The 16,286-nt window shown below is 47.7% G+C and overlaps 4 protein-coding genes across 4 annotated transcripts; 2 read left to right on the forward strand and 2 right to left on the reverse strand.

The window, feature by feature from the left end:
- Positions 1-3,484: 3,484 nt before the first annotated feature.
- CON10 (conidiation-specific expression protein) lies at positions 3,485-3,807 on the forward strand (the record flags this gene model as incomplete). The annotated part of the gene is made up of 2 exons (XM_064855960.1): positions 3,485-3,610; positions 3,697-3,807. 2 exons carry the CDS (start codon positions 3,485-3,487, stop codon positions 3,805-3,807), a joined length of 237 nt encoding a protein of 78 aa, XP_064699749.1.
- A 2,413-nt stretch (positions 3,808-6,220) lies between these two features.
- Positions 6,221-7,837, reverse strand: LTR84_012440 (uncharacterized protein; the record flags this gene model as incomplete). Its single annotated transcript, XM_064855961.1, has 4 exons — positions 6,221-6,574; positions 6,630-7,160; positions 7,224-7,312; positions 7,363-7,837. The coding sequence occupies 4 exons, from the start codon at positions 7,835-7,837 to the stop codon at positions 6,221-6,223; spliced, it is 1,449 nt and encodes a 482-aa protein (XP_064699750.1).
- A 2,787-nt stretch (positions 7,838-10,624) lies between these two features.
- Positions 10,625-11,341, forward strand: LTR84_012441 (uncharacterized protein; the record flags this gene model as incomplete). Its single annotated transcript, XM_064855962.1, has 1 exon — positions 10,625-11,341. The coding sequence occupies one exon, from the start codon at positions 10,625-10,627 to the stop codon at positions 11,339-11,341; it is 717 nt and encodes a 238-aa protein (XP_064699751.1).
- A 987-nt stretch (positions 11,342-12,328) lies between these two features.
- Positions 12,329-12,712, reverse strand: LTR84_012442 (uncharacterized protein; the record flags this gene model as incomplete). The annotated part of the gene is made up of 2 exons (XM_064855963.1): positions 12,329-12,474; positions 12,511-12,712. The coding sequence occupies 2 exons, from the start codon at positions 12,710-12,712 to the stop codon at positions 12,329-12,331; spliced, it is 348 nt and encodes a 115-aa protein (XP_064699752.1).
- Between the last annotated feature and the right edge of the window lie 3,574 nt (positions 12,713-16,286).

Consider the following 16,286-nt stretch of genomic DNA (forward strand, 5'->3'; position numbering starts at 1 on the left):
GAAGCCTGACATTGAAATTGTCCGAGCGATGGGACTACTGGCGTTCTATCTATTCATCAATGGTTCAGTTGATCGGTAAGAAAAATGACCTACTTTAACAGATCGATTGGTACTGAATAGTTGGCTTTATGCAGGGCGTGGACTACACTCGGCCGAGCAATGAGGCACGCAATATCCCTTGGCCTACATGTTGATATTGTGAACAGGCCCGTTCATTCTTTCGAGGCGGGGGAAGAAGCTAGACTGTTCTACTCAGTCTATAACTTCGAAATATTTTTAGCTGAAGTTACTGGTAGACCGCCAGCAATCTCGACCGATAATGTGACCATGTCAACAGACGTCCTATTTGACTCACAGGAACCACTAAACCATACTGCCAACACGAAACTTGGAATTTCGCCGATAAATGCAGGGCAAGGGTGGGCAGGTTTCCAAAAAGGCCAGAATAAACCCCAGGAAAAAGAGTTCCAGCCGATATTTCCGGGGTGGAATACCCGGAATGTCAAGCAGACAATTTCGCAGAAATACTTTCCATATCGAACTCGTCTCTGCAAAATCAGTCATCGTATTAACTCCGAGCTGTACAGTGGTGTATCTGAGTCTGCAACCCAAGACAAAATCAATTATTTTGAAACTCAGCTAAGGGAATGGCGTCAAGAGCTCCCGGATGAGTTAAATGCACAGAATGCCAGGGCCCCAGATTACGACCCTCGTCCAACGATCGAACTAGCGATGTACTACCACAGTGTACAGATGATCCTTTACCGTCGGCCCTTGGCAGGTCCATGGGCTCACGGTGAGAAGGCCACTCCCCAGCCTTTCAACAAATACTCTGCGAGGTCATGCGTCTTTGCCGCGATGGATATGCTAGCGCTTTTATCAAATGGGCCTACTGACCACGAATGCTACCACCTTCTTCCATGGTGGGGTTCTATCCATTATCTGTGTCAAGCTGCCGCGGCACTGGTGCTCGAGCTGTATTTAAATGTTCGACACTTCCAGCAATCCGATGCACGTATGATCTGCCGCGGTCTGTGGAAGGCGGTGTCATACTTACGGCGCTTTGCGGATAACTCCCTGTCGGCTTATAAGGCTTGGAGAATCTTTCAGCACCTCGCTCTAGACATCTGTGCCCGTTATGACGATCTCAACACGACCGAAACATTTGAAGTGGGGTATCGGCCGCAGGGTTGGACGGAAATAGATGAAGTGCATTTAGTGAAAGCTTTGTCATACTAGCGCAAGTATATAACACACCTGTGAATCTAAAATTGAAAATTATCCTGTTGTGAGGCTGAGCAATTGCCATTTCAAGAGGCAGTAACAAAATCGGGCGCGAAGTCAATGACCTGTCACCGAGCCCTTTCAGACAGTGATCTTCCCCATTCGATAACACCCCTTGGCAGATTGCTCTTCCAGGATGTGCCTTACAGGTGTCCCTCAGTTGCCTTTCTAGCGTTCGGAATCGCTTGAAAATAATCCGACACTTGAACAAAATGGAAGCAACTCTATCGCGTCTCATTACGGCGATTCACATTTTCCATCAACAAAGCATACTGGACGAGCACGGCCGTGTCTCCGTGCGCAATCCCCATGATCTTTCGACCTCTTCACAAGTAATGTTCCAGCTATCCTCGTTTCTTCGAAGACCGATCTCCACCAATGGCACGTCAGAGACTGTTCCCCTGTTGCTTTTCCATCTAATAGATGCCAGGCTGTTCAAACTGTGCCTGAATTCTCCGAGCACTACATTGATGGTTTTCTTTATGACCGATACCCTGGCGTACAGAGGGTTGTGCGTTCGCACCCTCAAAGTTCGATTGTATATTGGTTATATAATAGCCCTGGAAGTATGTTACAGCCCAATTATCTCATGGCCGGCTTCCTCCGCTCTCCCAATCCCATCTTCGATGCTGCCGACATTATGATGGCCTACCACTTGGGTCCGCACATATCTTGTTGATCAACCATAAATATCTTGGTGACGCGATGGCAGAAGTCCTTAGCAACAACTCCAGGATCAATGGAACTCGTGACCTAAACGACCATAACTTAATATTCCTACGTGGTCATGCGTTTGTTACATGGGCTTCCAATATTGAGGACGTAGTCTATCGGTCCATCCATCAATCCAGATCTGCGGACGTCCCACCAGCAGCCATGACACAACGGGGGATTCAGGCATCGAAATAGATATCTCAGTGAGAGAGAAGCTAGTGATTGCGAATAAACGATCAATTGGACATTTTCCACCACTTGGTTGGCGTGGGTTGCTCAAACAGAGAGATCGGGGCAATAATCGAGGCTCGCCTCTGTTGCAAGATGTCATTAATGGTAGACCATATTATCTGGGTGTGAGTTCGACACTGAACATAACGATCGCCCTAGGGAGGTTGGATCCAAAGTTGCTGAGATGATACTAGCTCGGTCATGCGACAGCAACCATAGGTATTATGCCTGAGTTTGGATATCTGCATGAAACCTACGGGCTGTCACTCTCCAGCTGCAACCCAGTTCGCGAAGAACACCATTCGAGTACCACGCAGACTCTATGTTGCTCAGATCGGCCATCATCAGACCCTCTGCCCCAGTACGAAACCGAGAGTCTGAGTGTTCCTCAGCGAGACGGCCAGTCCGGTCGACATATGATAGAAGGGAGGAAAAACAGTTGGACCCATGAAGCGAACCTTTTTCGGGAGGGACATAGATGATACATGCACTGTACTGAAATATGAAGAGCGATGCTCAACGGGCACCGCTTCACCAGCACTATCTTTGCTAGGAGACCTTGCTTTGGTGGTTCTTAGCTTTCGAATTGATCGGCTAAGTGGTATCTTCTTCCTCAGGGAGACGAATTCTAGGTGTTTTGGTATTGCGGTTTTTAATGTGCCATACGCATCTACCGGCAAAGATAAGAATGTGTCCGGAGAAGTGTGCAGATACTACTCGACAGAGGAAGCTGAGTTCTACGCTCAAGGTGCTATGGTGATATCATACAAGCAGCAGTATGAGCTTACGCATCATATATGAACTTCTGCCAGCTTTTACCGACCATTTGGGTCCATACATCCCGCGAAGTCTACTTAGGGTGCATTCTGATCGACCTTCGGATGTGTGGATTGGTGCTCTTATGGTTAAGGCCTTGGTGCTTTCTATCGCCACAGAAGCACTACCTTTTACTAGTGGAGTTCCATGGTGTTCCCTCCCTAGGCTGCTGCAGGCTAGGCAGCCCACCCTGCCACACCCGTCGACTTGCATCATCGAGTGGGTAGCGGTGTCCGGATCATGCTCCCGAGCATCAGGAGGCGTATTATCATCTTTACAACAGGATCCGAACAATCTCATTTCATAGTGATGTCATCCTTACCTTCAGCTATAAATAAGCTGAGATGATCAGAATAGAGTCTCGGTTTTCATGATCATTAGCACAACAATTAGCAAGACACAGAATTGATCACTCCATACGCCTTTTATACTCATCAACATGTCTGGCAACGACAACCCAGGAAACTTCGCAAACCGCCCCAAGGAAGAAGTTCAGGAAATTGCAAGCAAAGGTGGTCAAGCCAGCCACAACAGCGGCTTTGCCTCTATGGACCCTGACAAGCAGGTATGTAAAGTATCTTAATCATGTCCGATTAAGCCTCAGCTTCCTATTTCATCTTCCTTATGTATGTGCTAATATTATGTCTTTAGCGTGAGATTGCCTCCAAGGGAGGTCAGGCTTCCAGTGGCTCCTTCGAGCCAGGCAGTCAGAAGGCCAGCGAAGCTGGCAAGAAGGGGGGTTCCGCCACCAGTAGCTCCTAAACAAGAGTTCTAGAGGAATAGGAGCGGGTCCGAAGAGCGAGTGCATACTTTTGATCTAGCAGAACGGTCGATCATGGAGCTTTTTTGCGTGGATTATAACTCCGCTCATTAAGCCCTAAGTATATCGCCACACCGGATTCAAGACAAAAGTTGCAATTGGGGATGTGAAAAATAGTGAACAGCATTTACACCTTTTGATCATTTTGGACATGGGTATCTTAGTCCTTAGTGATCAGCAAATTTACCTGTTGTACAACCTATTTGGCTGGGGAGTGGATTTGTCGCTTTGAGTCGCCGACTAATCTAATCCATATGATTTAGTAATGTAGCGGTAGCCCCGATGTGGCAAAATATTAGAGACTCAGACTGCGTTTGATCTAATGATGCGCTGGAGAAAAGAGGTCGTCTACCTGAAACTATGCCCGGGGAACGTACGGATGAAGGTCAATTGTTGATGGTTCACATAATTGATGAGTTGCAGTATATGTGACGGCGCCTCTTGCAGGAATTATGCTTCCTTACACCGGGGCCTACAGCTACGAATTCGTCTGCGCGGTTACAGAGCTTAGCAGGGGAATGATAGGATGGACGATCCTACAGTCAACAATACTGCTAGTTTGAAGTTGTTATAAGTTACAGGAATCACTACTGATCGCACACCGGTTATTTGCGTCTGCTTAACAGATTAAGCTTCATTCCCGGTAGATGCTCCAAGAGCGTTGTGCATCGTGTAGCTAGCATCACAATCCATTCTATCTCTATGTCTGCCACTCCTTCAGCGCACAGCAGAAGTGCCGTCATTGGCAGGTAGATCTCATTCGCCCTTTGGGTTTTGATAGGTACCTAATAGCTTCGTTGCTCCTCGAGTACGACCACCCTTAACAATGTTACCTTTGTCGATCGCTTCGGCTTCGTCTTGCTCTAAAATTAATGTTAATAAAGGTCGAATCAGAATATAAGATATACTTGCCAAGGGCCTCATCTGAATTAGGGTTTCGCGCGTCGTTTGGTTGCTCAACCGGAGTTTCATCCTTTAAGACCGGTACCTACCTCTAATCCGGACGACTAGCATACGAATTGTCAACGGTATCACCACCTTGGGGGATGTCGTCCGTATCGGTATTCTGCTTGTCAAATTCCGCGGTTGCGTTTGTTGCCATAATAACTACGATGGAGCAAGCAGTAGGAATTTATTTGCATGGGACAAATAGGCTACCTTGGTTCGCTATTACATCATGTTAGTATCCCTCATTGATGGTCATCGGCATATTTATCCGGCAGCTCTTATGGCGAAGAGGCCTCGAACCATTTCAGGGAAATTGTAATCAAGGCTTCGAGAGCAAGGCAGATCTGTTGACTCATGAGTTTCCGCCATATTCAATTCCTGCAGGATACTACAACCAGTGATGCACCTTGGAAATAGGATTTTCAAAGCCAACCTATCATCCTCCTCAACTATTGTCCAGGTGCAGCCCACGGGATGTGATGTCATGCCTCCACTAACAGAACACGTCAAGCGGCATTCTCATCCGAGTTCATGCTGGAACTGTGTCAGGACCATAATGCTCAGCAGCAATGAACTTACTATAGCGAGATTTCTTCCTGGGCCTGTGGAGCCATCCACACTTAAATGAGCTAGAGTCTCACTGATGGAGACAAAAGCTCTATGGTCTCCGTGCAAAGGCTCTATGGTCTCCGTGCAAAGTGATTTTGCGATTCGACTCTGCGATTTCACTACTGACATCAAAAACATCTCATCTACATTGAGGATCACCAATTAATGTTGTGGGCTGCTAAGGCTTTGGAATTAGAATTATGAATTTGATAGTCTAGGTTGCAAAAGTGCACCCCGGTCAATTCTCAATGTGTTTCCAGCCGGGCTTTTGATATGGCTATCATTCAAGAATGCGGTACACGAGTGCAGATGGAGCGGACAATTTACCACTGTGACCCTTTATGGGACCGGTTTGTTGTATGTCTAATGGCCAAAATTGAGCTTCGACGGCGACTCTTATGGGCTAGCGACCTGATTGCAGCGCACCATGATGATTTTCTGGCGTTTTGCTCTGGCTGTGCCCAATTCAGAGGAGCAGTTCAATTCGCAGCGCGAATTAGACCGTGCCACGTTCTGCGATACCTGGAACCATGCTACTCGAGAGCAGTTCAATCTTGGCTATTGGAATGAGTATTGGTCAGTATCACTTCGATCGGTCACTGTCTTCCCTCGTGCTCCTTTGGCGCGTCCTCAGTTCGTAACTCATCATCCATAGGGAATGCGTCATCGGCAGGTAATACCTGTCCACTGTTGATGCCTCGTTCACCACAAGCACGCCGCATCCTAGTATCGCTTCTTTCTCTGAGGAACGACACCTTTGGCTGTTCCGGATATTGGGGTAATCATACGCTGAAGAAATCAAGAAAAAGTCCTGATGAGACCTCGACATTCAGGAAAGGTCTCAAAAACAACCGGCTGCACTGTCCAGTGTCCAGCATCCAGAGAATGTCGTGCAAAATCATCCGTGAGCATGATATGCCCTGTTCTAGGGTCCCGCTCTATGCACGTTTCTGTCGGGTATGGCCAATTACAACTGATGTTGCTCGCAAACGTGGTCAGGAAATCCCGGTTACGACGACACAAAGCATCGCGAAGTAGAGGGAAAGGGCAGAACTCGATGATGGCGCAATGGGGAACGCTGATCTGCATCCGCGTAGGACGATATATGTCGGGCACCTTGCTGTAACTGTCTGATGAAGGTAGGATCATCCACTAGATATCACCGTCAGCAAATACAAGCGACGTCACAGCTAACCCGGCCACATACCCGTAGTAAATAGATGTACATGAAGGTTATGCCCAACTTGGCAGGCATTTCCATGTCTTTGATACCTGCGCATAACTCGGCTGCAAAATGACATACAGAATGGGGGTCGGACTGTCTTCTTTTTCTGAATAGCAAATCGACAATAGCTCTCTCGGGACCAAAGATCTCTTGAATCGGTTTCCCTTGCGTCAGCATTGTTCGGGCAAGATCCATGAAACTAGTTATTGCACAAGCCATCGGATGATCGTTTAGCTCGACTTGAGGAATCGCCGTATAATGTCCTGTCTGCCGACGTGGCCAAGTATCCTCTTTTTGTAGATGGAAGGTGTACTCTGAGAGTGGAGAATGATCTGTGAAACTTGAGTAGACTGCTGAGGACGTTGTCGAAGGTCGACGAGAGCTGGTGACACTGGATGGTAGCACAGTGGTAGCTAGGATCTCTGTGAATGGAGTACGGGAAGGCGGCATTATGATTGTCGATAGTGGACGCTTCTTCGACTTGGAAGCATTCTCTTCGGGTCCGCTATGGCACTAGACAAGTTATGTGTTGGTGAGCTCCATACTTTATGGGGTGTGGCGGGTGTTTGAACTTACCATGAAGTTTGGAGATGATCGTTTGCGCTCCCGTTCCTGACGGTTTGAATCCTCATTCGCTTCCTTCAACTCTTCGTTATGTCCCGAAGCTGAGGAAAGAGTTAGCCTGCTGTATCAATTGACGTCAAACCGAACCCACTACAGTGCGCGAGGTAGCCCTCGAAAAGATCGTGCCTGGATATTTCCATACAAGCCCTCTTCATATAGTTGATGATTACGTTCAAGCCAATATCTTCTGCAGCTGATGCGACATCATTGCCAAGACTTCCTGAAAGCGGAGGGGGCTCCCCAAAGAAACTGCAGGGCGTCATGAAAGGGAAATCGGGTGAACTGTCGATCGGTAGGTATGGATTGCGGGAACTGGAATCTTGCTTCAAAGCCGTTGCAGACCTCGGAGGTTTTGTGGGTGGCGTCAGCTCGTCGCTAATTTGTGGTTCGTTGTCCTCGGAAGTCAGATTGTTGAGATCATGCCCTGACATGCTAGATATCACAGACTGATTCTCCTGAACATAGTTGGCCAGGTTCTGTTGAAGTTCTGCAATTTCCTTGCCGTTTCCTGCTGAGACCGAACATTGCCCTAAAAGTGAGCAGAGTGCAGCAGCCAGGAGTGGCATGGGAGAGTCATTCGATAGTGACTCAAGAGTGGCGACCAGGTGCTTCCCTCGACAGTTTCGGAGGCATAATAAAAGAGCTTCCAGAATCCATTTGTAGTGGAAGGATTCCTCAAGTCTCCGGTTTAACGCAACCCTTCTTCTGTTGTCGAGAGTTTCGTCAATAATACATTTGATGTCGGACGAGGCGCAAGTCTCACAAGGAGCACTTCCTGAACACTGAATGATATGCGTTATCGCTAGTCGTGGCGAGCATGAAATGACAACTCACCCTAATTCTACGAATTTTGCAGGCGATACACGCCACTGCGACTTTGCGACGGCGTTTCGTTGATGAAGAAGCCTCAGTTGACTTCGAAAATACGGTAGATGTCTTTGAACTCATCTTGCAGGCTTACCGCATTTGCCTGATTGTTGGGGAACATTCAAGTAATGAGGTAAGTAATGGGTTCCAACGAGCATTTTGGGTCGTGGACTATCAGTTGCTGAGGGTTGAAAATATGTTTGTCCAAATCTATTATGCCGAACAGAAGGAAAGGTTGACGGTTTCCCGAGCTGTATGCTTCTTTCACTAGACCTATCCGTCAAGGGGCATAACGCGGAACGAAAAAAACAAGATAACAGAAGCCCTTACAATCCCAATGCAACGTCATCTTCTGGCACAATAAATCAAAGGTAGTTTTGTGGAAATATCGGAGCTGCTATTTCAGTTTTGGGCTCCTTGGCCCTCGTTTGCTCGATTAATTCGTTTTATCGCCCTACGTGGCGCATGTCAAACTAACCCATTCTTTGGAGGTCCCATGTATGAACATGACATAATTGCGCATGCACATCCATGCACCTGAAAGTTGAAACCGGAAGGGATAAATTCCCGGTCCTTGATTTTGATTCGTGAATATGCAACAGTGGGGCGAAAGGCCGGGCAAAATTTCCACGAAGAACCTTTTCGTTGCCTCTCCTATAACAGCCACCATCGAATTAAGCAGCTAATCGGTTTTTGGCAATATCAGGATGTACCTGGCGTTTTGCTTAGATCCGCTCAGTGAGCCACGACATGATGACGCAAGCGTGCCAATACCCTGCTTTATTGTACTCTCCCACTCGGTCGGACTTAAGATCGGCGCCTAATGATAGCGGTGGCCGTTCCAGGCTCGGAACAAATCAAAAGTGCAGGAAGAGAATCGTTCTGATATATCTCTTGAAGTTTTAGATAATCAATTAGGAGCTTGATGATACGTCCAAGACGCAATTCAGATAATGCTATTCGAACTTTCGTAGCCTAGAGAGAAGGGCAATCGGCGGTTACGATTTCGGCTGGGTGTAGTCATCTTTTCCGGGGTTTCGGAGAACCACCGTGAGACTCTGTCTGAGATGTGTCGGGCAGTATCCCTGCTGGAGACAGGCGTTGAAGAGTCTGTGGAGATGGGGCAAGATGAGGTCTAGCGTCCGGTGGAGGATGTTGTTCGGGATGTCATCTGTGCCCGGCATCTTGTTAGGTGCTGCCTTTCGAACTGCTCTTTCGATCTCAGATGGTGTGATTTCCGGGCATTCAAACGGCTCCGCGTACTCGAATCCGTTGATATCTGCCAGGTCAGCTCTCAGCCATAGCGGGAAAAAGGATTGGCGTAAGGTTTCCGCCTTTTCCTGGGCCTAACGAGCAAGTCCTCCTTCCCGCTTTTTAAGCATCGGTGTACACGTGGGTGTAACATCGTGTCTACCCTTCGCCCATTTGACTAATTTCCACAAGCCAGAATCTAAGCTAGATGCTTCCTCCACTCTCCATCGGTGGGTATTCCGGAGCAGCTTCTGGATGTGTTGTCCCTTTTGGTTACGCGCTTCAAGAGCTAAAGCTTATGCGCAGAACCTCTCCCTCACACAGCTGACAAAAATGGCGGGCAAAGCCGCCAAAAGGGCCCATACAGCTGCTTGAATGATTTCACGATAGCATATCCTCCATGAGCATTGAAGTTAGCCCCTCTGTCTAGTAGTATCTGTTCCAGCTTCTCGGGACACAACCTTCGATCAACTAATGCTGCGAGCTAGTGGGTTATGGTTCGCTGCCGGTAGATGTAGATGACCCCTCCAAAAGCTGTGATAACAAACACCTGGAATCTGATTATGCAGGCTCCGACGTTGACGCGTGTTCGACCAGCAGAGCGCAGGCAAAACTCCTGTCAATATTGTACGACGCAGGTTTGGACTGCTGCTGCATGTAGTTGGAGCGCTAGTGCGATTAGCACATTTCTCAGGATCCGCCTGAGATGCGCTACAAACAACGTCATGGCTTGGGGTATCACCTTAAAAGGCTGAATAACTTCAACCCTTCTGCCTCGTGTTGTGATTATTGTTATGGTCCACGACCACCGTTTTCCCCTCCTTACTCCCAAAATAAGCATTTCTTCCATCAGCAAGGAAAGTAGTATACGCCTGTCGCAATGAATTTCTTCCACCAAATCCTTGACTATTGCTTATCGTCGGTCAAATTGATAAAGAACCAAGAGGTCGGCTGGCGAACTATCAACCGCAAGACAGGGAAACAAGGTCGTAAACAACAACCTATCTTAAAGAAAATCAAACTACTTTTCCTGTTCAGTCGTTTCGTCGAATGGGTTGACGTTACCTAAGCGATGCGGCTGTGGATTCACGACAAGACTATATAGGAAGGTATGTCAGGAAATATAACAATTGAAAAAGCTATTCTAGTATCACTAAAGGCAGATAGGTAAAAAGGAAGGCACGCCGTCGTCGGCTTTACGAATCAAGTCATTTGTCGACTTCTATCATATTAATATGGATGACTTCGACCCCTCTGATATCAACAAGTATAGCACTTTTGAAGACTTTTTTGTACGCAAACACAAATCTAGCCACCGGCCCATCTTTGAAGAGGATGATCCGAGTAAGGCAGTTGTGGTTGCAGACTCTAGGCTCGTGGTCTACCCATCTGTCGCTGAAACACGACGACTATGGATCAAAGGACATAACTTCACAATTGCAAATTTAGTTAAAGACGACGTGTTTGCTCAGTCGTGGTCTAATGGTGCTGTGGCCAGCTTTCGGTTGAGCCCACATGATTATCATCGGTATCATTCGCCAGTGAGAGGCACAATTGGTTGGTATAAAGCCATTCCAGGACAATATTACCAGGTCGACCCCGTCTGTTTACAGAGTGACGTAGATATCTTGACGGAGAATGCACGGTGCTGCATCTGTATCAACACAGTCGATTTTGGCAAGGTATTGTACGTGGCAATTGGTGCGACGAATGTCGGTACCGTCGACATCAATGAGAAATACCAGACAGTTGGCTACCAGATCCAAAAAGGGGAAGAGGTGGGCCTCTTTCAGTTCGGCGGGTCAAGTATTATAGTTGCTTTTGAAAAGGGACGAATCGAGTTTGATGATGATTTGCTAGCTGTCAGCCGCAAGCAGGTTATGATGGATGTGGAGGTTGGCATGAGCCTGGGTAAGACATTGAACGATCCGGTTGAGGACCGGTACGCGTAATTGCAATACTTTCATGTCTGGTTGAGGACCAATGGTCGAGTCGGAGAGGATTTGTAAGATCACCAAAAAAAGGAATTGGGCCAATCCTTTAGAGGGTTCTACGGACAAGGTCATAAAGTATATCTACGACCTCAACAAATTCAGCCGGTGGAGAATCCTCACTTTAATGATACTTATTGCTCTGATAGCAAAATTCTGCGAGAATATGCATCTTAGCTGAAAGCCAACTCCGACAAGTCTCTCAAGTTATACGGAATTGACTACCTGCATCGCATCGCAGACTGCAAGAATACAAGGATCTGCAAAACGCAGCCTGCTGGGGTTTGAAGAACCATTTGGTGAGAATGCCGTAAATGTCATGTTCGCCACGCCGAGCTGGCATAGTATGCTGTGAAGAAGGTATAAGGAGGGATGTTGAGTTGAAACAGACTCCCAATTTTCGGAGTTGGGCGATGGGCCAAGGCAGCGTGGTTTTTCGCCACACCAATGATGTCGACTCAGCAAAAACTTTGGTAATACCTCATGAGCAACAGGCCGGTCACGCTTTGTATATGGCAACAAATAGGTTAGGAAAGTAAAGCTTCACGCGAAAACTGAGGTCGCACTAAATCTAGACAGCGAGGATGGGAAGTAGTGAGGGAAATTTATCAAATATTTGCGGGAGATGCAAAGAAGCATGCAGGAGGCTTTGAACGCGAGAGATTGGCAGGCCATCGCGATGCTTCAAGAAATGAACACGCGGATGCAACGAATGGCAGTAGAAGAAGGAGGCTTTAAGCTGACGTGGAGGCCTATATCAACGGAAGAAACTTGCCTGACTAGAGGATCTCTTCAACTTCTACGGCAATCGAATATTTCCCTTGAAGATGTTTCTTGTCCTTCGAGATTAGCTAATCTCGAATATCGAAGCGCCCTAAAGTGCGCTGTGCATAGTGTAGCTAGCATTAATATCCAGTTTACATCGATGTTTACCGCAAACTCCCTCCTTCAACGTACGGCAGAAGTGCCGTCATCAGCAGGTAGGTCTGCCTCGCCCTCTGGTTCTCGGTAGGTCCCTGATGGCTTTGTTGCTCCTCGAGTACGACCACCCTTGATAATGTTACCTTTGTCAATCGCTTCGGCTTCGTCATGCTCTTAAATTAATGTTAATAAAGGTCAAATCAGAATACTGATATGCTTGCCAAGGGCCTCATCTGAATGAGGGTTCCGTGCGTCATTTGGTTGCTCAACCGGAGTCTCATCCTTCACGACCGGCACCTGCTTCTGGCCCGGACGACTAGCATATGAATTGTCAACGGTATCGCCGCCTTGGGGGATGTCGTCCGTATCGGTATTCTGCTTATTGAATTCCGCGTTTGCGTTTGTCGCCATGGTACAGATCTTAATCTTATGACTGATATCTGTGTTTCTCAACTGGGAGACTATGATCGAGTAAGCCGAAGGACTTATTTACATAGGACAGAAAAGCCACCTTACTCCGCTATTACATCATGTTAGTATCCCTTATTGATGGTGATCGGTATACCTATCCGGTGGTGGTCATGACGAAGAGACCGCGGGGCATTCAGGGAATTTAATTAACACCTCAGGAGCATGGCGGATCTGTTAACCCGCTGAGTCTCGCCATTTCGTCAGTCTCCATGTTAAGGTGCAGACATCCGCCAAATCCGTCAACAGCCGCAGCACTACTACCAAACTGCAGCCGAGTTACATCCTCTGCACTTCAAATCATTGAACCTATCAAAAGCCGCCATCTCAATTAGCTAGAGTTGGTAAATACACAGACTGACGGTCCGCTGATCCGGTCAACTTTCATATTGCCTTGCGCTTCTTGCTCGCTTTACACGTTGCTGATGATTATTCGAGCATTCGACCGTCGCACTCGAGAGCCCGAGGACAATGGTTTGGCCGGTTGCCGTAAGTCCTCCTTGGCTGCCCACCTGTGCCGCGCTTTTGACGATGGTGGCATTTTCCCATCTCCAGTGTTTTTCTACGTAATCATCGAATCAGCTTGCCGCGGGTGGCGATAAGCTTTGCGCTTTACGCACGCGTCGAAAAAGTCGTGCTGTTGTGCAACAGATTGATGGCTAAATTGCTAGTAGCAGATAGCGTCGACTGCGAAGATGTACGAGGAGCGGTAATGGACATCAGCAAAGGCATGGCTAAATAAGTAGCCAGCTAAAAGAGGGGTATCTTAGACGGAGAAGTACGAGAGGTGTCTCCGTCGCTAGACCTCCCTGATTAGGAAGTTAGCGACAACATTCAGTCCGAGGTATCTCGTCGTGAACCACACTAGAACGAATGGCTGCCACATGTCTAATCCTTCGGCTCATGAGCACTAAACATCGCTGGAGGGAGTGTTCCATCTTTTCTCACCGCATCCGTGGCTGAGTTCTAAGCAACGACAAGGTGCAAGTCGTACTTTCGCCTCCGTGATCGACCGTGGCAACCTCTTCAAAATCGCGAACCATAACTAGATTACCTTCGTTCGTCTTACCTACGAATATGAGCCCTTCGAGACGTCACGAGACAACTTTCTTCGGTTCTTCTCCGAACACGCACAGATTCGGCTCACTGCTGTTAGAGTCGATCGACCTCTACCACCAACCCATGGTGCTTGCGCAACCTCAAAGTCGAAACTACATACGCAGGTGTATTTATCAAAGAGACACCTAAGAATTTGTGGTTGGATACAAAAATATGCTGAAGAGACGTGAAAAACCCTTCCTGTCTAATCTTCGTTGAAGGGTTAGATCCTCTGCCTCCCCTAAGCTCACTCCTGCACATGGTGGCCCGGTGGCGTTTCAAAGCGTGTGAACGCCGAATGCCTTAGGTGAGTGAACTAGAAGCAGTGCTGAGGCCGAGAGGGCTAGGCGGGAAGCCTATGGCCTTCTCGTCGTCAGGCAGCATCCAATCAGAGCTCAATGAATGGGACGCTTCTATGCATGCCCAATTGGTAGGAACAGTTCTTGCACTGCTCTGGAGTCGCAGTTACTATATCCACTTGGCATACCTGGCGCTCGTCCCAATCGCTGTGTCGCAGCCTTGGCAGAGCTCTCCAGTAACCCGATGATCGACAGCTTCTGCCCTACTTGGTCACACACGCATTTTAGCCACCCGTCCTCTGGCTGCTTTGCCCTTACGGTATATTGAGTTCCTCTAATCTACACTATATCGTTTCCAACTATGCCAACTCGCGAGGAACTTGCTGACACGGATGGAAAGGCACAGCTTGCTCGGTCCAGAGAAGCATGAAACAACTAAGGTGGCGGAAATGGATTGTTTAACATGAATTCAGATATGTATCTCGTGGCAATAGGTGGGAGATGGTTGTAAGGGGTGCGTATTGAGGGAGCGTAGTGGCGTTCCTTCGAGGACGTGGTCTCCATTGGAATATTTTAATCATAATGCGATCATTCGAAAGCAGGGATTTCAAGGCATGACTTATTGTAAGTTCACGTGATGTAGGCGAACCTACTCGTCCTTCAAAGGCATTAGAAGAGCTGATGGAAGTGTGACACGCTAGCGGTGATGTAGGAGGCGATTGCTCTCTCACGAAACAGTCGGTGTCTCAAGAAGGAAGGTCGAGCGAAGGCTGCTAAATTCAGGAAATAACTTCATAAACGTTCACGATGCCGCTTCAAAGGTGGTCGTTATTACGGTCGCCACACAAAAAGCGATTGTTCGTCTAGCATATCCTAGGCCTAGTTGACCGAATGCAATAAAGTGTTGTACATGAAGGTTGTGGTCTGGTAATCACAGCCAACACCTTATTGCAAGAATTGCCAAGTTACGAGAAATTTGAGGTTGATTACATATGACGCAGCGCCAAGCCATTTTGATGCCATTGTAACTGCGCAGGAGATAGCCACATGAGCAGAGTGCCTGGCTAACAAAGCACTAGTAGAGTGGCACGAGACTAGCGATGACGTAATTGCCGTTCTCCCCGCATGGCAACGGGGAGATTACATTTGCTTCCAAGCACATCACCACTCAGGCACGATGCTCGAAAACTCTCCAAAACGCCTGGAAGCCGATAGGTTGTCTGTGAAACGCAAACATAGCATGAGGCATGGCAACCCGAACAATTTTACCTTCGCCTGCAGGACCAGCTAAGAGGTGTGCGTCGCCGCCTGGAGATCGCTCAACAGTGCAAGCAGCTCGCTCAAATGCAAGCACCGCATGCTTATCATGCCGACAAAAGAAATACAGGGTGCGTTCATGTATGATGATTGACCACGATCGACTGATTTGCAGGTAGTGTATTGGGCACTGTCCTGGTCAAAGATGCGTGCAGCTCAAGATTGATTGCGTTTTCGCCCGAGAGACAGACCGTCGTCGCAAAAGCTTTGTGGAATCCATGCAGGAAGAATTTGAAAGAGAACGAAAATACCTTAAAAGAGGCGATTAAAGAGCTCTCAGGCGCGCTTAGACGTCTATCAGCTGAATTGGCGTTAGACGAAGACCAGCATTCAGAAGTGAATGAGATACTGGTAAAGGTAGAGTCCTTTCCATTCGGTCCAGATTGTCCATCAGTTAACATTAGAACCCTAGCTTGCATCTGATTATGACGCCAACCATTCATTTATCAGACTCGGAAACTCGACGTGACGATGGTCGAGTCGTAAAGAGGCCTCGATCTACTCGACAAGGTGAAATTGGGGGAAACACGGCGCGAATGAGGTCTCCGAGCCGCCAAGGTGTAATGTCTGATAGAGTCAGCTTACTGCGTGGAAATGGCGTAGGCGGCTTTTTTTGGAAAGGCATCTGAAATGTCTTGGATGCAACGCATATACGACTATCTGCAACAGCCCTCAGATCAACCACAATCAACATTTCAGGTCACAGAAGCGGCTGATTTTCGTATCTCAGCAGCACTGGCATTTTACATGGACGACAGTGATATATTGTCCATAGACGAAGATGCAGTCGAAGCACTGAGTTG

Source organism: Exophiala bonariae (genome assembly GCF_035927105.1).
Source record: "Exophiala bonariae strain CCFEE 5792 chromosome Unknown scaffold_78, whole genome shotgun sequence".
NCBI lineage: Eukaryota > Fungi > Ascomycota > Eurotiomycetes > Chaetothyriales > Herpotrichiellaceae > Exophiala > Exophiala bonariae.